The sequence below is a fragment of the Taeniopygia guttata genome, chromosome 3 (assembly GCF_048771995.1).
Source record: "Taeniopygia guttata chromosome 3, bTaeGut7.mat, whole genome shotgun sequence".
NCBI classification, from domain to species: Eukaryota; Metazoa; Chordata; class Aves; order Passeriformes; family Estrildidae; genus Taeniopygia; species Taeniopygia guttata.
In genome coordinates this window covers 75645270-75669901 of record NC_133027.1, presented here as the reverse complement: position 1 = coordinate 75669901, position 24632 = coordinate 75645270, and the positions used below count along the sequence as shown (strand labels likewise).

Sequence of the window (24632 nt, the reverse complement as noted above, 5' to 3'; positions counted from 1 at the left end):
AGTTGCCAAAATTCATCTCTTTTTATTCAAACTGGAATGGAAGGTATCACTAACCTTATATTCAAGTTAGCCTACACTTGCTTGTTATTTTTAGAGTGCTAAAAATGTAACTCCAGCTTAGGACAATCACACTCTCATTAATTTCATTTTATCACCCACATGAAAACCCAATGACAGCATGGCAATCCTCTATGATCTTTCTGTAGAAGAGATCACTATGCTCACTACAAAAAATCCAGTCAGAGAGATGAGAAAATTTCCATAAATGCAAAACAGGACTCATTTTCTCAAGTTTCCTGACTCAGTGCTCCCCTTCCACCTACATGTCTCACCCTAAGCCTGGATTTCCCCCTTCCCCCTGCACAGATCCCTAGCTCCTGCCCTGCAAGCATCCTGCCAGCAGCTGCACAGCAGCTGAAGCAGCACCAAAAGGGACAGATTCTCTGGCTACCAAGGGCATAAAAAAAGCATGCATCCAGCCTGCAGCTATTTTCTGGGGTGTTTTTGAGAGTTTGCATTTGTACAAACCAAAAGAACAGGAAGGAGGCAGAAGTTTCCCCTGGTACCAATAGCAAGACTGCATTTCATTTTGCAGAGATGTAAATTAATTATAGGAACTGCATAAACCTCCTGCTGGGGCGAGTGGAAATTTCTCTTTCCCCTCCCACCCACCATAGTCAACCTACAACTGGGCAAAGAACAGATGATGGAAACTTACATGAGCCATCCAGTAAAAGTGGAACAACCAGAACACACAACTCTCCTGGACTGCAAGTATTATAAATACCTCTCACACAGACCATACCCCTTTGGACAGAAATTCAGGCACAGAACACAGCATGGGACACCACTTCTAATGCATTAAAACAAGAGCTTTCATGTGGGAAGTTCTCAGAATTATTAAAGTTTCACAATTACCACTACATGTGTTGTGTTAAGGTAAAGGACAGAGCAAGAATTAAGTTTCACATGTTAAGTGCAGTGCCCAGAACCCAACTCAATAAGCCAAAACCTTTTGCAAAACAGTGCTAATGACTGTGCATGGTAACTAACAGAAACCACCTTGAATTTAAAATAACATGAAATTAATGAAGTCAAGATTAAGCCAAGACCAGTTACCAGCCAATTTCAGCTTCTCTTAGATGAACCTCCTTTTCTAGGAGGCAGCAGGGATTTCTGACACTGAGACAAGTTGGTATTTTTGAAGGCTGGCAGAGTCTCCAGGTTCCAGCTAGCAGCATCCTTTGTTGGGGATGCCCTTTCCCTCTCAACACTGGCAGGTCAAGCAGCAACCAGCATCACCACTGCCTCCCAGTCCCCAGGAAAGGCAGAAGATTAAGCATTTTTCCACCCCAGAAGGAAGAGAGGCCTTGCCAGCAGCTAAAGACAGCCCTCTTGACAGAAACAACCATCACTTAAGTACATTAGTGAGCACCAAGACCACACTGGGCAAAGCTGCTGCTGTGGAGGCTGTGCCACAGGGCAGCTCCCAGGATAACACTTCCATGTCTCTGGGCCATCCCACCACAGCAGTATAGTCAAGCAGCTGCTCTGCCCCAGCAGGACATACTAAAGAAGACCTCCACAGCAGCTCATTTCTTCCAGTGCCATCAGGCCCACAGCATAACCCCAGCCCAGGAGACATTCCACACTTTACCTGCAAGCTCCAGGCTGGCTGTTTCTGAGGGAAAAAAGACAGGTTCACCACTGTCCTGCACAACCCAAATATATCTTCAGTACCCTCTCTTCCAAAGGTCTGCCTCCTCCAAAATCCCCACCTGTGCCCACCCAAACTAGCACCACCTGCCTGCTCCCGCTCAGAGCCCACAGAGCCAGCCAGCAGTGAGGTGGGTCTGTGCCACCTGTGTGCCAGCCCCGTGGGCTGGGGCAGTTTCTGCAGGGCTACAAGACCTTTTGTAAAGCACCACGAGCTCTCCAGCCTGTGCACCAGCCCCTGCTGGTATTGGATCCGGGGTCACCAATATGAACAAACAGGCAGATATTGTTCATGAGTTGCTGAATGTTCTGATTTCCCTTCCACATGTCCTGTCAGGCTTCTCTGGGTTTTTCCCCATTGAGCAAGTGGGTTTTTTCCAGGTTGCCTGTGTAGCTTTTCTTATACTGATCAACATAATTTGGGCCTTGAATGACACTGCAAGGAAAGTCACTGAGCAATACTGAAAACCCAACCAGACCCCAGGCACTGCCTAGAGTGGGGACCAGAATGCTCACAATCCACGTGCACAAAGAGAGGAGAGAGAGGGCCACTCCTGTGGTCAATGGCACAGTGACTCAAATGGTCACTGTACCATTTGAGCATGATGGAAATTAAGGCTAATACAGGGTTTTTTTCCACAAAGTATTCATTATCTTGCTTCTGTTCCCACTGAGGAAGAGGGGCTATAATGAGGAGGCAAAGGCAGAAAAAACTAATGGGAGCGTTAGCACTTTCATTAATGTCTTAGTCCAAAAGTGAAGAGAGAATTGACAAAATCTCCTGGATGTGTGAGGTTAAGAGATGTCATTAATGGAGAGCAAAAGGGAAATCTCTCACATGACAAACCAGAATACTGGGGAGCAATTGAAGGGGTATAAACTGACTGGGACAAGGGAAAGTCAGTCAAGAGACTAATAATACTTTCTGACAGAAGATTGGAGTTCATCAGCAACAAATAGCTAAAGAAGGTTGTGGATCACCATGACGAGTCAATCACTGATATAAATCTAGATAATGAAAATGTGTTTTTCAAAGTTATCAAAATTGCTAATTCCAGTGGAAATAGGGAAGCAGAGTGGAAGGGCACAGGCCCTTCTGCAAGCCCATGCTTTTTACCATATTCCATCTCTCCCTTTCTTTGAGGCAGACACGGACAGAGGGCCAGCAGGAGAGGAAAAGCTACCAGAGGAGGAGAGGATTTTTATAACCTTCCAGAAGAGAGGCTGAGAAATTACTTTCTAACAATGCATATCAGCTTTAAGACTACCAAGGGAGAAGACTCATTAAAGCTGGGAATAGGTTTTGGCTCAAGATCAGATAGTTGTAAGACTATTACAGACAAATTTCAGCTGGGAATTAAAAGATAGCTCCTAAGCAATGAGAAGCAAGGGGGCTGCAAAAGTCTGCCAATGAAAAAAAAGCAACACCACTTGCCACAGGTACACAGGCAGACACAGAAAACCTCTGCAGAATCTCACCCACTGTTTTTAAGATAAACCCTGGTGCTTTCCCAGAAGGTCTTGGTGAAGGGATTTCCTATAATTAAGGAACTAGATTCAGGAAAGCCCTTCCAACTCTGTCATACAAGCCTGGTAATTGCATATCACATAGGAATTATTGGCATTGACAGAGTTACTGAAGCAATTAATTAATTTACTAGCATCAAGAAACATTAATCTACTTTTGTACTGCTGGAAGACTGTGAGAGGAGAGGGAAAAGCAAGAAAAAGCTTCAAGCTGCTTGCCCAGAGGATACAGACTCTAGGAGTCCTCTGGTCACATAACTGTGACGCCATCTCAGGTGGTGCTTTGGGAGACAAGGCTCAGAGACATGTCAGGAGGCCAACACCAGAAGGATTTTATGGTAGTTCTGCCATTTCTTAAAAAAAAAGTGGGTGAAGGAGGAGTAAAGCCTTGATTGGCTTGAAATCTGAATTGCGGTGAGCTGTGTGATCATACAGGAGACATGCAATATATGGCAGCCCCACACTGCTGTTTGCTCCATACTGACCAGCCAGCATCCACCTCTGGGAAGCTATCACTGGGAGTGGGCTTCAGCACCTCCCCTGCTCCTGTTAGCACTGTGGATAGACTTGAGAAATGATAAACATGATAAACACAAGCCAGCACTTCAGCTAACAAAGACAGGAATAAAACTAGCAGTGCCCACTTAGGAGAGAAGGGAGTGAAGATGAACTCAAAGGACAGAAGGACAAATCCTGTGAATGGTAGAGCACTGGTAGCTCCAAGAGGAGATTCCTGAGAATCCCTGTGCCTCTGTGTTTACAAAAGTAACTGCTGTAGCCAGCCATAGTCTCCAGCTGTAAACCCCAGAGCATCCTCCAGGTCCTAGATATCACAGCGGTGTGTACAGTGAGAGAACCTGGGTTTGGATTGTTATCTTCTCAAAGAATTTTTGACATTGTCAAAAGTAACTGTGTCTGTAAGGTGCTATTAGACATTATGAGAAATACTGGAACTGCACCACAGACCACTCAGACTGACTCCCTCATTTCCTTTACCTCAGTTGCCAAAGGCACAGACATCCAGGAGCAGCTAAAGCCAGAACCTCTAAAGAATATTTTTTTTTCTGCATAGCTACAAGCCTCTGAATGAGTTTCAGAGTGGTTAAAAAAAAAAAATGCATGTTTCTGCTTCCATCTTCTTTACACCTGTCTTTGGAAGGTTTAATTGTTTTTTACTTTTGATTTATATTACTTTTTGTTTTATTTATATTTGCATGAATGATGCAGTGCTTTAATGTGTATTATCTCAACTCATAAATCTAATTGATATCTATGGGGGAGAGTCAGGCTGGAGACAAGCATGGGAATACCAAACCTCACATTTTACTCCTACTTAGAATTCAGTATTGACCTGACTTTTGGAAGCATAGCAAGACAATTCTGCACAACTGAGATGAGGATTTTACGAAGATTTTTTTACAGCCAGCAATTGTTACCCAGAGAAAAATTAAGATTAAAAGCATTAACCCACTGAGATGGCAAACAGTTTAGTTTCCTAAGAGTTCTGAATATTTGGTGACAATGGGTATTTAGACCTCTCCCAACCCCACAGTAGTCTGTAGCCCCAGTGTTTGTCTGGTGTGCAGCAGTCAGGAGTGCTGAGGAGTCACCACTCCTGGTGGTGGAGCTGGTACAAGGGAACAGCATAGCCACACTCACAGGCTGTTTGAGGTGAGCCATCTCACACCAGCCTTCCTCAGCATTTGGAAATGTCACCTACATCAGTGCCTCCACCAGCAGCCTCAGGACCGCACCAGCCAGCAGCTGAAGGAGCACAGCACGGCTACCCTGAGCCCACAGGTGAGAACAGTTTCTCCTGAGGGGTCACATGAAGCTCATTTTCAGGTGTGAGTACATAGATATTGAAATGCTCCATCTGCTATAAAGTGACTTAAAGATTGCACTCAATTAAAGGTTTTGGTTCCTTTAATTTGAAAGCATGGGAAGGGAAAAAAATCCCACACCAGAAAAAGCCAATAGGTAAGATCCATCTGACACTAGCATTAAGCAAGGCTTGAGCTCTTCCACTTCACAGCCCAAAGGCTTTAGCTGCAGGGAGCTCAGTTCAGAGAGCCATAGCTCATTCCTGTAAGCCTCAATTATTTTTGTCCACATGGACATGGAATCACTTCTGCAGTACAAGATCTTTAGAACTGCCAGAACTTTAGAAACCCCTGAGCCCTGTGCTGGGCAGCAGATGTTGGCAGTCCTCCACACAAGCCTCTGTGGGGGAAAGAGACCCACAGTGGGCTGCCTGCCCAGGGATAGGTTCCAGCCCTAGGCCTAGCACCTCACTGCTGCTTTATGGGTCCCCTTCACTGCACAGGCTGCCCAGAGAAATGGTGGATTCACCATCCCTGGAAGTATTAAAAGACATGTGATACTTAGAGACATGGCAGAGTGGTGGACTTTGCTGTGCTGGGTTAAGGGTTGGACTCGGTGATCTTAAAGGTCATTTCCAAACTAAATGATTCTATGGCAGATTGATCATCCTCTTGCCCTGACATGTCTGCTTTGAGGGCACAGCTCTGGGGCAAGGGATGAAGTTGGCTCCCCCCCAAGTCAGCTCCCAGAAGTGGCATGTGCTTGCTCAGCTGCACACAGAGCCACGGCAGTGCTGAGCAGCTGTAACAGACCCCTGAAGTAGCTGAAAGGACCAGGCAGCAGCTTGGCATTTATGGCTGGGGGCAGGGACTCAGAAACACATTCGAAAATCTGGTTATTGAGGTCTAACACAGCAGGTGCCAGGCTTGCATCCAGCCCCAGTTAGAAACTGGTCACTGTGGGAAAAGAGCTTTCGCCCGGCACCAAATGCAGCAACCACCTCTGAATACCAGTCAGTCAAGGATTTACCAAAACAAGGGAGAAATGGATGGGGGTGGACAAAGCAGTGGATGAGAACTGTTTGAACTTTCGCCCACGGACAGAAGCTGACATGCAGCAGGAATCATTTGTGAAACCACTCAGTGGAAGGTCAGCATACTGTAGGTTCAATATGGTTGATGTGCATTTGTTTCACCTTTCCCACCACTCCCACAAACTGAAAATCAAGCACGGAGTTTTTCTTAAGAATCTTTACTTTTTTCTTAACTTAAATTATACGTCCAAAATACAAGTATAAAACCTCACAATGAAAGATGCTGCTAATTACTACAAAACAGTCTAAATAATAATGCACTTACATCATTTACACAATTACCTTCACAATAAAATAGGAGCACTTAGATCACTATTTACATATTGACAGAGGATGTGGCTGTGCAGCCATCCACTTTTGGTGCTGTCTCCTGCTGGAGTACCTCTGGGCAACTTGCAGGGAACAAGCCCTGCCAAAACTCTTCTAGGTGCAGGAACCTGCCCAAAGGGTACCAAACAGACCAAAATGGTAGCAAATATTTGCTTTTTCATCTTAAAGCTGCCACTGCAGCACATAAGCACACAGTGAGTCATTTAAGGAATTCCCTGATACAGAATTTTGCTTTGCTATATTAGGCACTTCATTATACAACTTATTTATTATGGCTTATGCAAAAGAACTCGCTTTCCTCAGGATATGTATTTGCCAGATTCAGTGGGAGAAAGACACAACTAAGGGCACACTTTGAGCCAATGTTTTGGATTAAGTGTGCATCATGAATTTGGATCACATTACTTCATATCAGTAATGAAGCAAATATTTTATAAATACCTGTTCCTTTCAGCAAGTCAAGCAGCCAGTGTGTTTTAAATTTTAGTTCATCTGCACTTCTGTGCAAAAACCTTGGCACCTACAGATCTCCCTCTTCCAGTAAGTTGACTACTTACATTCATGCTGCTCCATGTGCCATGGGGTGACATATCCCACATATGATTGTCTTAAAAGAGTACATTGTATGTTGAGGGATTATTTACATATCTTGACATGTAGAAGATAAAGTTGGAACTTAGCAAATAATAAATACAGATCAGAGTACAAGATGAAAATAAAATAAATTAGAATGATTCCCCAAAGTGTTGAATTCCTTCTCTTAAGGCCTGAGCCAAAGAGTCAAAAAATTCCTCCAAGTGATGTATTCCCAATAGTACAAAAAGGTTTCAATAGGGCTTCTAATTAGACACTGTTTAAAAATGAAATGTTTAGCTAACTGGTGGGTATTTGAAACCCTTATGATTGCAAAGCAAACCTTTCCTCTAAAAGAAATCTTTTGGGTAAAACTTTTTAGACCAAACATTAATACTGGGTTTTTTGGGAAGAACATTGTTCTCAAAGATTGTCTCAACATTAATTCAGCAGCAAGGAAATAAGCATACAGTTAAGAACACAACGTATTTGTGAAGCAAATACGTGTTAGTGCACATGATTTTCCAAAAACTTCACTCCGCAGCTACATTTGTGCATATTTCAGAATGCTTCTAACTAGATGGTTAATAAAAATCTTCTCATGACTATAGCTAAGTTTTCCATTTAAAAAACTAACTGAAAACCAGTTAGGAGTAACTTACTCAAGAATGATGCCAAATTTCAGGTCCAAATATATCAGAACACTGAAAAATTTGGAATCCAAGTAAAAATCTTAAAACTTAGGTCTATCAAACTTTAAAAAAGAAAAAAAAATATTACAAGCAGTGAATCTGCTCTCAGAATTGCACACTCACCAGGTATGTAAACTCTACATGAAGTCAGTGATGCACCGTTCACTATAAGAGGTATAATGTGGATGCTCTACACAGAGTAGTACAGATGCTTTTTGGTTGCAGTTTCCTTCACGTCTCCTCTCTCTCCTCCTTGAGGATCAAGCATCTAAAGTAATTTGGCAGCTAAACGTGTCTCAGAGGAAGAGGCTTGGGTTTACATGGAAGGGGAGGTGACAGGTGTCCATGTGGCTGCCAGCCTGGCATGTGCAGAGGTGTCGTACTGGCCGTCCGGCAGGTCCGCGGGCGCCGCGCCCTCGTACAGGGGCGAGGCAGAGGAGGCTGCTGGCACAGCGTGGGACAGAGCCGAGTAGTGTCCTGGAGAGCCACGCAGGAACTGGGAGCTCAGCCCGTTGGACACTCCGCTCGGCTGGGACGCCGGCGTGATGCTGCTGTTACTCACAGACCACAGGTTGGGGTACTGACTGGAAGAGGGAAAACCACAGGTAACACCAGTCATTAGTGACTCTAGTGCCTGCTGGCAGCTCCTCAGCTCACAACACAGCCCCCAGGCCTGGTCTGTTTGCTGCAAACAGTGAAACTCTCTAGGCAGCTCCCAGCCACAGGCAGGAAGGACTCCCAGGTGGGATTTTTGTTCATGGCAACCCACAAATAAACTGAACTTCCCTTTTTTCCAACAGATAGGAGGTTAGACAAAAGGGGTGGCAGAAATGCCTCCTGTGAGGCTTCACAGTTCCAGTTCTACTGGTTTTACCTACTGAACAACTCAGCACAGAAATTGAAACTCCAGGAACTTTGCAACTTCCTAAATATGCATCCTGGGAATCAGACAGAGAAAGAAGTGCTAGAAGGACCTTTTTACTCAATTAATCTGTGTTCAGGACTAAAAAATATGTTCAGCAATACAGTTAACTCATATATAGCCTGATTAACAGTTAAGAGTCCACATATATTATTCAAATGGAAAAATGCTTTCCACAAACAGAATGGTAGGTCTGAATTGCTAAAAAAGATGTCCAAATCTTGTCCCTCTGTAGCTCATAACAAATATTTTACCACCTTTTCTGCAGCTCTTTGAATTTTCAAGTTTAGCTCAAAGGGACTAAATGCAAGCTGAATTTTTGCTAAAGGATTCAAAATTTTAATTAAGATAGTAAGAACAAAGAGGAGAAAGGATTCTTTTTTCATGATCACAAAATATCAAAGACTTTCACCACATGTACAGTCCCCGCTAAGCTTGTTAGTGTGGCAATGCTTATGTAAAGAATTACTGCCCCAACCGTGTGCTCCTCCTTCACACTACACCTCACTGCTCCATCATTTGTAGCAGAATAACAGCTTCTGGAGATGGCTGAGAAAGATATGACCAGCAAAAATGGAAGGGATAAAGAAAACAAATTTTTTAAACACCATTATGCATAACAGAGATGAAACTTGAGAGCATCCTCAAATTCAGTCTACATTTGTCTAAGTAATTTGCAATCCTTAATTTATCAAATATTGCTGTCACAGGTATCTACATTTCCAGAACCAAAACATTAAAAAAAAAAAATCTGTTTCTTCAATCCGTTTTCCTTGTGGATAGTCTTTCTCAGTGCCCCACAGAGTGCTAATGGTTCATACCAGTGGCCAAAATGACTTCTAATATGCTGGAGACTATTTACCTCCTTTTTCAGCCTTTTCTTCCTAGAAAGTAGCAATACAGGGATTTGAGGGATGGACACCTACCTGGAGCTGGTAGCTGTTCCAGTGCTGTGACCCATGGGCAGCATGGCTGTGTGTGTAGTAACTCCCAGAGAAGACCAGTTGTCATGGGACTGCAGCATGGATAGGCAGGCAGAGGAGTTGTCAGCATAGGCTGCTGAGAAAACACAATCACTTACAAACACTAGAATCAGGCCAAATAGCAATCTCGTATTTAAATGTAATGGAGAGGTTTAAACTACTACCTTGGAAAAAAATAAAGACAAAATTACACACAGAAAAAAAACAAAGCCAGTAATCAGTAGTGTCAAACCCATGCCTTTATTGGCATTGCCCTGATGTCTTGTTTTGCTCCAATCATAACAGCAAAATCTAATTTCTGTGAAGGGCCTGTGGCCAAAAGGCTGTCTGCAAGCCAGCTACTAATTCAGCACGTGCCATTTTATGTAGTCAGTGGGAAAAGGAGGGTTCTTTATTTACACTGTCCCCTGGAGACCTTCCATTTCCATCACTTACACTGCCAGTACCAGTCTGGCAAAGCTGGATAACAAGCCTATCACTGGATCACACATCCCAGTTTTGAGCCGAGCATGCCACCTTGAAATCTGCTTTAGGCACCATCAGGAGTGACTGGACTGTGGTTTAGACCACTTAGCTTGTGACCCAAACTGGCTGGCTCACACAGCAGGGGCACTGGGAAGCTATAAAGGGAATCCCATACAGCCACCCATGGTCAGAAAGAAGCTGCTGTGGTAGTTAGCTAAGGGAAGGAAGTTTTTTGCTGAGGACCAGGGAACAAGAAAGAACACCAGAGAGGTTGTGTTCTTTTATCCTTTTTAAAGTCATGCACAAAATTTCCAAGACACAAGAGAAGTTCACAGAGAGCTAGTTTTCCACTTTTAAATGAACTACAAAGCTACATACAAGATTGGTCAGGTTGCATCTAAAAGTCCATGTATTACTTCATAATTCAAAATAATAAATATTTTTTAAATGGGAACTTTCAATACCTACACAGCCTGAAAGCTAAAATTGTTCACCATGCTCCTTTGCCAGAAGAAATTTTAAAAAACCAATGAAACAAACAAAAAAACCACACTGTTAAAAATGCCCATTTCACCCTTAAGTACCTGGTGCCTGAGATATAAGTCTTAAGATATTTGGCTACTTCTGAGTACACCTTTTTTAAAAGCTCTGCAGTTTACTCAGCTCCTTATTGTTTCTATCTACCCAGTGGTGGGATGCTCACAGACATAATAACTACAGCCACAGTTAGCATAAGCTAACAGAATCAGACCCTCAGTTCTAAAGCCACTGGGAACATGCAGTTCCTTTTCCCAGAGCTGCAGTCTTGGGCTTACTCGGCGAGTTGTTCCTGTGTGTGTAGGGGCTGGCGTAGGGCACGGGCCGGTGGCTCCTCAGCGAGGAGTACCTCTCACAGCTGTGGGCAGGGGACAGCGGCAGCGGTGCTCCGAACTGCGCGTGAGGGTTGGCAGGGGGGCACAGAGCCCCGCTCCCAGGAATGAGCCAGCTACCTACTGTGGGGAAACAACAGGTCTGTAAGAGGTGTGCAGCACAGCCAGGCAGAGAATCACAGCAATCAGACAACTGAACAGCGAGGAAATGCACACTCAGGAAAGGAAACAGTGTTTCAAATCTGCATCTTTACAACTTTGATAAATGCTCTTACAAAGGAAAATTAGAAAGCAGCTTAGAAAAAGTCTTGTGTCAAGCCAACTTATTTTTTAAATTACCATTTAACCACAACCACAATAAGGAAACATGGAAATCATTAAAGCCTCTCATATGTAGGTAGTATGTGCTCAGTAATTGTCAGCACAGTATTCAATTTTAAATTTTTAAATTGCTCTTTGGGGGGGTCTCAATCTATAGCTAAGCTCTGAAGTTTCTCAGACTGCAAAGAACTCCTCTTAAAAATTAAGTACTTTCTCTGAAACAAAATAATTCCTTCTGGAAATCAACCACCCCATCCTTTTAGGCTGCATTTTATTGTCAAACATCTGTTAAAACAGAAATGCTTTCCAATCATCTGAAAGAACTTCTTCAAGCAAATGCCCATAATTTTCTAAGAGTACATAGAACATGTAAATTTTATGAAATAAACTTTTGTCTCCATGTTCATGTGAACATTGCTGTCCTTGTATAAAAAGGCAGATTTCTCTTTAGACATAAAGGCAACTCTGCGTAATTCTATTAAATGGTTTTGAATGCAATAAATCCTAACCACACGCAGAGATTATAGTGTTTAAACAATCATCAACATGCATGAACCACAACCACAGAGACTGGTAACATTCCTCTTTCTGTGAGCTAACAAGTCAGCTATCAAGAACTGGCCTCGAAGTTTTGCTTAATTTCATAGAGAGTAGAAATCAAAGTCATGCTTATGATGCACAACAAAAGGAAACATACACTGTGAATACCCAGACTGCTGGTTGTCCCCCACTTCCTCCATCATATCTTTGTGATCACTCCTATAAAAGAAACCGTGTTGCATTATTTAAGAATTTGCCTTCATAAATCTATCTTAAAAATCCACATTTTAGAATTAAGTTAAGAGCTCTCACCTTTCTTTTGCATCAAGAAATGCCTTTGCAAACGGATTGTATTTAATTTTTAAAGCTGTGATCTAAAAACAACAACAAATATCTTTATTTACATGTATCATCATTTATTATCACACTGATATTAGGATTTGAACTAGGACTAGCCACTGAAGTTGGTAAAATCAGATTTTTGAAGAAATAAAAGTAGGCCCATAAAAGCAACTGATGGGCACTAATGAAACAGCTCCTTAAGGTCTGAAGTATTATCAAAGCACAAAGAGGAGTTAGTCTCTCTGCCAAATTTTGAATAGCCTGTGTTCATTGGTCATCTAAGGAAACACCTAAGAAAGGTAGTAAACTAAATAGCTATAAAAATCTTCACATTTCAAGCCAGAAGCAGATTGAACATCAAAGAAATCTCAGAAAATCTGATAATTACAACTTCATTCAACATACACATTCATTTGGGCTAACAGAAAAAGGGCCGCTCCAAAAATGGTGCCTTCAGTCTTTTCACTGTGTAGCTCAAATGACAATTGCTTTTTGTACCACAGCTGTTTGCTCCACAGGGTCTATAACGAATCTGCAGTACACATAGACAGACAAACAATGATCAGAACTCTGTTCTATAATTCATTCATAGGGCTTTTGCATACATTAATTTAATCTTTTATATTTATCTTCAAAAAAAAAGCACAGGAAGAACTGAGAAATGCAAAAGGAGAGCCGTTATTTTGCTCTGTAACATGCACGCTTTGCTACTTGGAACCTCCTGATAGTGGCATCCTCTCTTCCCCGCTGTGCATACCTCTTCGTTCTGGTAGGCTGTCACAGCTATAAACTGGGTTTCTGGGAAGGAATGGCTGGTGATCATCCGCTGCGGGCCACCCACTCGCACTATGTGAATCCGTGGCTCATACTTGTGCAGGGAGTTCAACATGATCTGTGAACAAATAGAGCAGGTGAGCGGATGCTGCCAGGAAAAAGGGCACTTGGGTTTTAAAGTCTCCATCTTTCCATCAGAGGTGGAAAAAGTAGTAAGTGCGAATAAAGCCTAAAACTGAAGCTGTGAGAGAAGGAAAGGCACACTGAGGACAGACACAACTTTCTGCACAGTTATCTTCATCCCTGTTACTTGACAAAGCACTCGCAGAGTCACAAATGCATCAATGATAAGTCAGCCTTAGAAAGATTCATCTACCACACTGCTGACACTAGCAGATATTCAGACAGGAAAGAGATTTCCAAAATAGTGATAAAACATCAAGGCACTCCTCTTCATTCAGCTCTCCTGAATGAATGAATGAATGAATCGGGGGGGCAGGGAGAAGCACGACTCATCCCAGCAGGTTTGGTAGGGAAAGTATGAAAACGAGCAGTAAGGAGAGAGCCGGGCCGGTGTAGCCCCGCTGACGGACAGTCCCGGTGCCGGTGTTTACCTGACCGCCGCCGTTCAGCTTGTTGGTGAGTTTGACTTTGCTGAAGGAGACGGGCGCCTTCATCCAGTGGGCGCCGAAGTTGGGCGAGTCGGGGTGGATGTAGACGCAGCTGGGCGCCTGCGGCTCCGGCTTTCCGCCCGGCACCCACTCCCCGTTCACGTACTTCCAGCGGTGCCCGTCGGCCGCCACGAAGTCCAGCAGGAAGGAGTACATGGCGTTGGGGTCCAGCCCCGACACGCTCACCTTCAGCACCGGGAACATCCTCCTGCGGGGCGACACGGAGGCGCGAGGCACGGCGGCGGCCAGCCGCGACCTCGGCCCCGGGCGGGGGCTCACCCCGGCCGCCGGACCCCTCCGCCCCCCGCGGGAGGGCGGCCGGAACCGGGGGTGGCGGGGCCGCTCCCTACCTGCCGTTCTTGGTGACGATCATCTCGTTGGTGAGCTCCTTGAAGCGCAGCCATAGCTCGCTGTCCTCCAGCGCCACGCGCAGCTCCCGCTCCGTGGGGTCCCCCTTCTCGCTGCCCGCCTGCAGCTCGCTCTCCACGGCGCTCAGCAAGTGGTCCACGCGGTACTGCGGGGGCTTGCCCGCGCCCTCCGCGCCGGGGGAGCTCATGCCGGCCCGCGCCCGCCCGCGGGGCAGCTGGCTGGCACGGCCGCACCGCCACCGAGCCGGGCCCCGCCACCGCCCCGCGCCCTCGGCGGCCGGGCCGCTGTTATAGCCCGCCATAAACGCCCCCCCGGTGACATCACCGCGCCGGCGGGGGGGCCCCGCTGATTGGCGGGCGGCGCCTTTGATGGCTCGGGCGGCGCTGCCCATTGGCCGCCCGCGGCCATATCAGAACGGTGCCCGCGGGAGCCTGTGATGTTAATTGCGGCCCGCGGGATTAAACGCGGCTATTTTATGTAAATCTGCCCCCAAATGTTTGCACCTCTATCAAAGCCGCCGGGGCCGGGGCTCCGGCAGCCGCGGAGGAAATGGCCCATCTCGGCAACAGCCTCACAACCGGCCAGCGCGGCTCCCTCCCGCCTCCCGGCGCAGCGAGACCCCCGGGCCGCTTCTAGGCGGGCGGTCCTGGACGGGACACTCCCGCCGCAGATTCATATTTAGGGGAAAAAACGGGAAGTCCTCTTCTCCAGGCGGCCGCAGGCTGACAGCGGCACTCCGCCCCGCACGCCGCTTCCCCCGCACCTGCCCCTGCCCCCTTGACGGGAACTTCTGCTGCAGGGAAGGGTGCAGCTGGCAGCGCCAAACCTTGCGGGAAAAGCCAGCCAGAGAGCTGGAACCGCGCTGTGCAGCGGCTGAGCACAAACCTGGCTTTTAGCGAGCCCATGAGAAAAGTGGCGGAGTTTGTCTCACAGCAGCAGCGCAGGCAGTGCCTTCGCAGCCGAGGTGCTCGACCGCGATGGTTTCGAGCCATCCCACCTAAACAATTTTTTAAAAATCTGAAAATCAGATCGATAGCCACCCACCATCCCACCTAAATAAAAACATGCTTCTGATCGATAGTTAAAGGCTTTGTTTCCTGTAGGAAGGAGAAACGCCCGCGAATTCCTGCGGGCAAGAGGGGAGAAACTCATGGGTGAAACTTTGCAACGGGTTGAATTTATTTTTAATTTATTTGACACAAAAACAAGGGCCGGGACGAGGGAAAAGAGGGGTGCTCTGAAGTACTCCCGCCGGCCGGTGTTGTAATAGTTTGCATTCTCGGGAGCTGCGACGGTCTGTGGTGTGAGGGAAGTTTATTACCTTTCCGTGAGAATCCCTGGATAGAGGGCGAGGGGGAGAGAGGTGACAATGAGCAGGAAATAGTTCAATGGGGTTTCTTTAAACAATAACAAGTTCTTTAAACGGGAGCAAAGGAGAGGGAAAAAGAAGCGGAGCGGTGTAAAAATCAGAGTTGTTTTTAAAACAGGCATCTCCGCTTCTCCAAACACCGCGCACCAGCACTGCCGGGAGTTTTCAGATTTTAGGGGAAGGTGCCCGGGAGAAAGCTGCCTGGCAGCAGGCGGAGCTGGAAGTCAGGGCTGCCCGGGGAAGGCACGCTGAAGGTCCTTTTTGCGGGATGCAGAGGGTGATTCAGTCCTTTTTGGTTTTGTAGCTGCGGCGTAAGGCAGCTTGTGTATTTTCATTACACAGCACCATCGGGCTCATACATCGTTCACTTTCTCAGCTCCGCAGGACTTTTTTTCCCTACAGTCTGACAAGCCGAATTCCCTGAGCCGCCTCTCTTCAACCACTGTGCAGAAACAGGAAAAAAAAAATGTTATCCCTTCATATTAATTCTTGCTTTATAGTTTCTTAAAGTTCTTTCTGCCTGAGCACCTACTGCCTGCTTTTTGTCCTCTTCGGCAGGGGAAAGCAGCATTTGCAAATAACTTAGGGGCAAAGTTTACTAAATTGATAGGTGGTCACTGCTAGCCATAGTTGGAGATGATCTTTTCGCTGTCAGGTGTTTATTTCTCTGAAGGTGCTCCGGTCTAAATGAGCAACCACGACCTAACAAAAACCACGAGGGTTAAAGCCCCGCATGAGCATGGCACGCTGGCCCTCGGGTAGGCTGGCAGCCCCATCTTTGGGTTTGTGCTTTGAAGGCGACATTTCAAACATCTCAATCCTGAAAAAGCCGAGTTGCCAGGAGAGGCTAACCCCGAAGAAGGAGTCGCACAGACAGCTCCCCGCTCCGTGCAGGTGACAGGGAGAGAAGGGACTTTCACCCCTTGCAGAAGTCGCGTCACTTTTAGGGTACGGTCCGCAGGGAAGGGGGGGAGGGGAAAGGGGACAAGAGCAGTGGAAGTAGTGGAGGCGGTGATGGTGGGTCCTGTCTTGCCCCAGCTTTTCCTCAGTTCGCCACCTGACAATGAACGTGTTTAAGAGCCGAAAGCAGCAGGAACAGCCGGAATTGAAAGCGACGGAGCGGTTTTGGTGGAATATGACCTATTCTGAAAATGTATCGATCAAATAATTAAAGGCGATCTAAAATTGTATTTCTGTGATCTGAGCTTTTAAAACATCATTTAATTCTTCCAGATGGATGCTTCAAGGAAGTACCAATCCCTGTATATATACATGCACTCAAGGAATGAGAAGTCCTTCAGCAGCAGACACTTACCTATATGACTAATATTTTTTGCACGGATCGCTCTCTTTAGGCAGAGGGAAGAGAGTTGAAGTTCAACTTGATTTGATATATTTCACATTTTACTTAATACTTAGCAAATGAGTGAGCTGCTCATCCCAGACAAGTAATGTATGCTCTCCAATGTATCTGGTTAAAAAAAAAAAAAAAAAAAAAAAGAAAAAAAAAAAGGCTTTCCCGTTTTAAATTTGGAAAGGACCATTAAAAAAAAAAAAAGTTTTCAGGAGTTATGTATAATCTGTAGAATTAAAACATAAAAATAAAACATTAAAACATAAAAATAAAAACAACCTAATAACCACTCCAAAAGAACCAACAGACCAAAACCATGAAGTTTTTCCTCAGCTTGGATTCCTGTCGTCTTGATTTTATTTCCTCCTCCCTCTTTCTGATCTTAATTGCACTTTGGTTCTCAGGAGAGAGGACTCCCCACTTCCACAGTCTTTTCAGCGGGAGCTGCAGTGCATGACAGTTTACAGCCAAAAAACTTCCTCCAGCCGAACAGCTATAAAGATTCCCGATTTATAGCAATACTTTCCCTCTTGCATGGGAAGATTAGTAGCCTCCAGCTGTTACTTCGTGTTCGGAAGGCTTGTCCGTCATTCCCTACCTTTTTCCCCGGGACACCGCAAATCCCCAGACACCTTCCCAGCGGGAACCAGCCCGTCCCTGCGGTCCCAGGGTACCGGCTGCCCCTCTGCAGCTTTAACCGTCTAAGGATGCCGTGCGAAATGTCAGTGTGTTTAAATCTTGGAGGTATTTGTTTAAATATCTTTCAGCTTGCAGTTCTGGGGGGGACACGCGGGATTAGCGCCACATTTGGTGCCAGATCCGTGTCCCTGCTGTCCCCTCCCCGCCACTTCCCGTGCCCACCCCGGGCAGCAGCGCCGGGCTGGGCCAGCACCCATTGAGCCCGGGGATCAAATCCACCTTCCAAAAGTCAAAACTTCCCACTTCTAATTCGCTGAGGAAATCAGCAAACTGCTTTACCACCCCCTTTTTCCCCTTAAGAAAAATGAACACATTTATCATTATATATGTGTAACTGAGATGTACTTTTCTACTTGTCAGCTGCTGTTTCCTGGACACTGGGGAGGAATGTCCTACTGATATTGAGACATTGATGTGCATGTAAATGCCATTTTCCTAGGAAGGTTCTGGATCTTGTTTAATCTGGTATTTAATTTTCCTTATATATAAGATTTACACAAAACTTAAAGATTGTGTTGGAAGAGATCTTTATAAGAACTCATTGTTTTGTAACCCCAGCTTGCTAACATATACTTACATAGGATATGATAGCATGTTGAAAACATAGCATATAACATTGTCCATATTAATGTGGGTATTAAGACCCTGGGATAAGTACATTTCAGGATCTCTACTTCTAGTATTTAATAGAACTTATTTTCTCCACAGGTTTTGATGCAAACATGTTTTTAAGAAACATTTTCTTTTTCAGGCAGTCTGAGCAGAGCACAGCATGTTGATTTTAGTTTGTTTTGCTTTTCCACCTTTAGCATTTGGGAGGGCAGGGCAAAGGCAGAGTGCCATCCTGCATTTTTGGAAGGTGGCAAAACTCCCGTTGACTTAGTCAGATCTTTGCTTGAGTACTGCTAAGTACCCTCTCCAGCTCAAATGCTCAGATCCTGAGGTTTCCCTCATGAAAGTCAATGATCAAACTTCAAGTGACTTCAGCGCCTGTTGCACTAGACTGCATCAACTGGGGAAAACCAACAAAATAAACTGGAGCTCCCATGAGAATCCTTAAGAGAGTGTCTGGTGCAAAGATGGATGAAATCAGCAAACATGGGCGTAGAATATCTTGACCTAGAATATCTTTTTCAATATCTTAGCAATATTGTTTAGATGACAAGAGCTATTTAAGCAAAGTTTTCCTGTGTGGACTAATGGGAACAAGGAGATGACACAGACAAAAGCCACTCACCACTCTTAACAGGCCATTTCATTGAAAGCTGCAAAGAGGGACAGGCACAACAGGGACTGCAGCGGATGCAGAGAGAAGTAGGATAATAATAGATACTGCATTATCCTGGCCTAAAGGGTACACTTAAAAAACTCCAACCAAGCAAAGACTAAAACAACAAAACAAACGCACAAAAAACAAAACAAAACAACACCAGAAAAACCAAATATACAAATAAAGCCAAAACAAAAAGACCCGATAAACCACCCAACCCTACACTGAAGACATATTTTACTTCAAGCAGGGACCCTAGAAATCTGTGGACAGAAAGTACTAGTGTCATCATAAATGTCCTAGCAAAAGTCCTGTTGGGAGATCCTACCAAAACAACACCTTTCCTTATATTTCAATCCATATAGTTCCCAAAGGGCCCTAATGTAAACTCAACTTTCCTTGCTGAGATACGTTGGAGGAGGTTAAAAAGCTACTGTTCAGGTCTTAAGGACAAAAGTCCTCATATTCGCTGGCATTAATGACCAAAACAGACTTTTTTTGGAAATATTAATCTTTTCCCTAAGCATATGCCTCTCTTTATAAAACTATGCAGTGCTAAGAATCAAATTTTCTTTCACAATTCTTTAAATATCAATGAAAGATTTGAGGAATTTGGAAATCTATATTTTTTTTCCTCTACGTTGAACATTTCATGAAGATTACTCTAAGGCTTAAGACAAACTGGGTGCTTCATGGCTATAAAATCTTAACACTTCTACATAAAGAAATATAAATCCTAATCTGTAACTGCAGAATTTTAAAAACCAAATCAATCTCTTTTCCATTGTTTTGTGAGGGTTTTTTCCTCCTCCTTTACTATTAGGTGCTTTTTTTTCCCTTCTCCTTACTAGTCCACAAGAAAGGCAAATACAGTGTTAATGAGCACTTCTTTATAAGTAAAGATAATATTTTTAGTATTCATCTGTCAATTTTGTCTAAATCTGGATTATCTCATGCTTTGGAATTAGTAATTGCCTTGAATGTGACCTCAAAACTTACAGCCATTCCTGAATTCTTTACTGACAAAATTATTTCCCGATTTCTTGCTCTGAGTAACTCCCTCATCCATACAAAATAAAAGGATTTGGACAGCTTCAGCAATGAGAGGTTACTGAAAACAAATTCACTGCCTCTCATCATCAAGGAAGCTTTCAGACAGAAAACTGTTTTCTTTATCTCGTTTGAGATAACCTCCACTGACTGACACCAACAGTTTTGTATAACTGATGCTGTTTTCATCGTGTTGGTGTAGCAGATTCAGTGGAAAGGACAGAAACTTAACTCCATCTAGGGATTATTTGAACTCACATGTAGCATGCTCCTACATCAGCTGAGCCACTCTCTAGGTCTGCCCACTGTACCCTTTCTTACACTGCTCTGCACACATTTAATGTATTCCTTCCAAGCTGTATGTGACATGCCTAACTCCTAGGTAAAGGTTCTCTATATCTAACTCTTCATCTTACCCACACTCACTTCTCCAAGGTCTTCTCCACATCTAACTATTTTCATATTATTACTTTTAAGAAAGTGAAATATTCCCAAATTAATCAAGCCACCATCATATTTCCCTGCTAATCTTTTTCCCTTCACATGCACAGCACTCATGTTGCACACCATGCTGGACAGGTCTGTTCAGAGGGGAAATACGTGGGAGAAGGATCCCACAGAGCTGAAGAACAGGACTGTCACACCAATGACAAATTAAATTTAAGTCTGGACAAGGAATAAATAAGTGAGGCAATACTCATTGGAAAGTGGTAATGGTAAAGAAATCAGAAACTGCTGACACCACAGCTCCTCAAAGAAGCTCCTGTTGGTCTTCTCAGAGAGACGATAGGAAAAACTCATGCCAGCTTCTGCCTGTCACACAGGGCTCAGACCTGGAGAGCACCTTCTGGGACCTACAGACATGCTTGTGGTTCTCTGCTTGTGGCTCCAAGAGGAATGTAGAATGTTTTGCTAACTTTAGCCTTTTTTGCATTAAACATACCCATCAAGTTCTGACAAACACAAATGTTCCTTATGGTTTCCTGGTTTGAATTCAGACAAAATTCTCTTGACTGAGTCTTGGCCACTTCTTTTGGCCTTATGCCACCTAACAGGTTCAGATATGGGAAAAATATTGATATAATGTACAGCACAAGTTTTAATGCTAGGAGAGCTGATTCTGGGGTCTACTGACTCACTGCCTCACTTCAGGCAAGTCTTCAAGATCTCATTTTAGCAACCTTCAGAGTGAAAATATTACACAGAAAGTTTCATTGCTAATATTTCTCTAGAACTATTTTTAATGCAAGCAAGCATCAAGTAATGAAGAGTAGCTACATGTCAAAACAAAAATTCACAACCTTTGATGTCTGGTAATGCAAATTCATTTTGATTTTCTAACAAGGCTGCATTTTTCCTGCTGGATGTTTCTGGAGCACTGGTGTTTATATCAAAGTGCTCATTTTAGTACACTTAGTTCCAGCATGCTGCAGACATTGGTTCATTTTGCACATTACATTTGTTAAAAAACCCAAAACAAACAACACAAAAAAAACCCCAAAAAAAACAACAAAAAAACAAATCCACAACAACAACAAAAAAGAAGTATAAGCAACAAAATACCTCCAAACCAGTAAAAGGAATAATGTAAGCCCTACCTTTTTATCTAGCAGTCTTTGCTGTCAGTACCACATGCAGGTACAACAGAGATGATGAATGAGGAGTATAACAAATGTGTGGAGACCAAAACATGTAAAACCACTACTGCCTGTGCCATAGGCGGCAGTGCCAGGAATGCCTTGGGGACACTGCAGAAATGTGACTTTCTCCATTCAGTCATGGACTTTCCACTTACATCCCTGCTAATGTAGTACATTAATAAACTTGCAGACACATTGCAAATATTAATTTGCCTTCTTCGGCTTTTTTTTTCAGAAGCTGAATTTAAAAAAATTTAAATCAATCTCAATCATGTTATATTCATTGTTTTATACTAGTAAAAAACACCACTAATTGAAGCCTTCTCCAATTCTATCCATAGACAGCTTGTTATTTGAATTTAACACTGGCTTTGCAAAATTTTTTTTAAAGAAGCCAGAAGAAAGATTTCAATATTGTCCAAGTCAGTAATTTCAGGTGCATTTCATTTCAAGAATCTTGTGGCAGGTGCCACGTATCCCAAAGAATTAATTTCCTGTTTCTGTCTGTCCAGATGTCAAGGACAGGGTCAATCTAAGCAGTAGAAAAATAATTTCAAGGCACCTTTTTGTTAGGAAGAAAACAGTTCAAGCCATAACACATTGACAGCTTTGATAAAAATAGGATTTAATTCAAGACTTTATCCTTGGCAGATGTCTTGTCTCACACATTTAGTTGTTTACACTTGCAGTAAATATATTTCCATTCACAAAGCAACTGCTGTGATGCATTGAAAAGTCTTCACTACATTTTACATCTAGAAATACAAGATTACAGTGTGCAACACTGGCACAATATTAAGTAAATTAGTCAAGTATACATTTCTAATAAAGAAATTGTAAGACCCACAGACTCATTTTATTAATGAATCCTTAATTCTAAAAAAGTTCTTAAGTATCAGCTAGTTTTTACAGATTTTAACTCGGAAATATTTCTATTGAAAGCAGAGGAAAATTTTCCATGAGTAATCCACACATGAATAAAATGGAACAAAGTATGAATATATCCCCAGTTCTTATCATTTTTATTCTTTGATCAACGACTGGAAGCTGAAAACTCTTGTACTTACAAGGCTGAATGATGACTCGTGACCCTATTTTATTATTGCTTATATGTTTAGCTTTTTTTGGATTTGCACCCTGAGTAGCAGTGAAAAAGAAGTGTAACTTGATAGAGTGTACACATTACAAGTCTACCTTTCAGAAAAGAAAGGATTGGAATTAACCTAGTCTCCAAAATTCTTGCTTTGTTCCTGACTTTCCTTTTAAAACCCTTGCTCTGCCACAAGGCGGTTTTGACAAAACACTTATTTTGGGAAGGGGGGAGGAGATAGAAAAGTAGGGGGAGGAACCTAAAAATCTCCACCTTTTGGCCGTCTCAAGTCTGCCTGGAAGCTCAATATGATGCAATTAATGAACAGCAATCCTCCACCTTCAGTGCTTCCTTCCCTTGCTCGAGACAGATGTGCTGACAGCGTGGCACCTTCTTTAAAGGAGCTCAGTTTTATGGAAGCTGAGCTCTCAGCAAGGCACAAGTGGCTACAAGCTTTTGGCTGCCTTATGTATTTTCAAGCAAAATCACTGTTTCACACCAAATATTCAGACACAATATCAGAGATGAAAATTGTTTCTATCCAGGGTTCAGGAAATGTCTCCTTTTTTTTCCCAGAGTACTTCTGGATGTCCATGAATGTCAACATTTTCTTTGGTTGCTTTGGAAAACCCTCTTATAGACAAATTTATCTTGTTTGCAAGTTTTGTTCTCATATGGGGCACGCATTTTACTCTGCTTATCTTTAACCCTTTTCCTTCTAGGTATGTCCTGATATGCAGCCTCAAACCAGTTCTTTCCCTCCATGCTTTTATATCTTACAAGGCATAAAATGCCACCCTCTACTCACTTATATCTAAACTCACGGAAGAAAAATAACTTAAAATTCAGCCTGAGTGCCTACAATTAAACACCTAAATAAGTTACCTGTTAATCCGGGGTGCTAAATACCTACAATTCCCACCAAAGTCAAGAACTGTAGAAAACCAGAATAATTCCACCCCCACAACCCCCATTTCCCACCTGCTCTCTGACTCAGAAAACATAGTCTCAGCTTTACTAACCAAACTCATTGTGATATGCTCAATGATGCTGGTTAAAGCAATTTTAAGGAGAAGTTAAGTTATTTAATTGGATTCTCATGCCTAAATTTCACCACAGAATTTTGATACATTTTTAGCTTAAACATTCTAGTAAAAAAACCCAAGAAGATAGAAAAAAACAATTAAATACACAGAATTCCAAATTTCCTTCCAAGAGGAAGCCTTATGGATATCGACCAGCTGTCCTGAAGGACAGAGAAGACAACCAGTCATTTTTCAGAGAGCCTTGCAAAAATAATTGGAAGGATACAAACAGAATAAAATCTTACCCTTGAGTCTTTCTCCCAAAAAAATTAGTTTTTTTAACATTGTCAATGTTCTGACTCAAAGCAATACCAGAGGAAAACAGTGATCCCTAACATATTTAAAATGTTTTTGGAGATAAGTTTTGTCTCTCTCCATAAAAATTTTGATTAAACTTCAAGCACAATTCAAAACAAGATCCACAGTTTCTAAATAGTTTTTTTAATTACAAAATTGTCTACAAATTATCTCAGTTAAGAAAGCAATGTGAAATTCTACAGAAAACAAATTATTTATAAAGGATGCTATGAACTATTAGAAGTGATATTCAACAGCCTCAGACCAGCTAATACACCATTTGAACAGAAATACTGAAGAGTATCTGAACAGTAATGGGTAGGACGATGTTTTCAATGGATATATTTGAGATGTCTCAATTGAGAAACTTTGACACTGAATTCCAAATACTTCTAATTATTTTCACTTCAGTGTTTCATTACTAGGCTTCCAAGTAGAAATCCTGAAGTGGCTGCAGGGACTCTATCTTCCCTTCCACTTTTAGGTGAAGAGCTCTGTGCACAGCACCAGAGAAACTCCTGCTGCTGGAAGTCCTCAACTGAAAGGTGAGGCTCTCCTTCAAGAGAACAAACCCATGGCAACCTCAGGAAGGGAAAAGCAATTGCCCACTTCATATCTGTTTTGAAATTACTTTCTTCATTCTACATAAATTAACAACTCCAGGAGACTTCACAGGAAACGGAAATTATTCTTACAGGATGCTGGAAACTTCTCATGGAAAACTGGCTGAAAATCTGGTGTAAAAAGGCTGTCAGCAGAAATTTGCT

General features: G+C 43.3%; 2 protein-coding genes across 14 annotated transcripts in view; both read right to left on the bottom strand.

Annotated features, from left to right (window-relative positions):
- Positions 1-6307: 6307 nt before the first annotated feature.
- TBXT (T-box transcription factor T) lies at positions 6308-14348 on the bottom strand. 2 transcript variants are annotated; one of them, XM_030268400.4, is made up of 8 exons: positions 13993-14348; positions 13586-13850; positions 12955-13089; positions 12168-12229; positions 12013-12074; positions 10941-11117; positions 9604-9736; positions 6308-8339 (listed from the first exon to the last, which is right to left on the bottom strand). In XM_030268400.4, the coding sequence occupies exons 1-8, from the start codon at positions 14310-14312 to the stop codon at positions 8072-8074; spliced, it is 1422 nt and encodes a 473-aa protein (XP_030124260.2). In that variant the 5' UTR covers positions 14313-14348; the 3' UTR covers positions 6308-8071. The 2 variants fall into 2 exon arrangements, with proteins under 2 accessions (XP_030124260.2, XP_030124261.2); XM_030268401.4 differs by having other exon boundaries at positions 9604-9733.
- An 830-nt stretch (positions 14349-15178) lies between these two features.
- SFT2D1 (SFT2 domain containing 1) overlaps positions 15179-24632 on the bottom strand; it is a 100089-nt gene continuing 90635 nt past the window's right edge. For all 12 annotated transcript variants that reach the window (XR_012054652.1, XR_012054654.1, XR_012054653.1 and 9 more), the window contains one exon: positions 15179-15822. The gene's annotated coding sequence lies outside the window, so the exon portion shown is untranslated. The remainder of the gene's footprint in view (positions 15823-24632) is intronic.

Excerpts from the sequence above, each read along its gene's own strand:
- TBXT (XM_030268400.4), bottom strand. The coding sequence starts at position 14,312 with ATGGCGGGCTATAACAGCGGCCCGGCCGCCGAGGGCGCGGGGCGGTGG. Across the intron at positions 13,851-13,992 it reads ATCGTCACCAAGAACGGCAG|GAGGATGTTCCCGGTGCTGA; the intron begins GTAGGGAGCGGC and ends GTCGCCCCGCAG. Across the intron at positions 11,118-12,012 it reads GCAGTCTGGGTATTCACAGT|TAGGTAGCTGGCTCATTCCT; the intron begins GTATGTTTCCTT and ends GTTTCCCCACAG.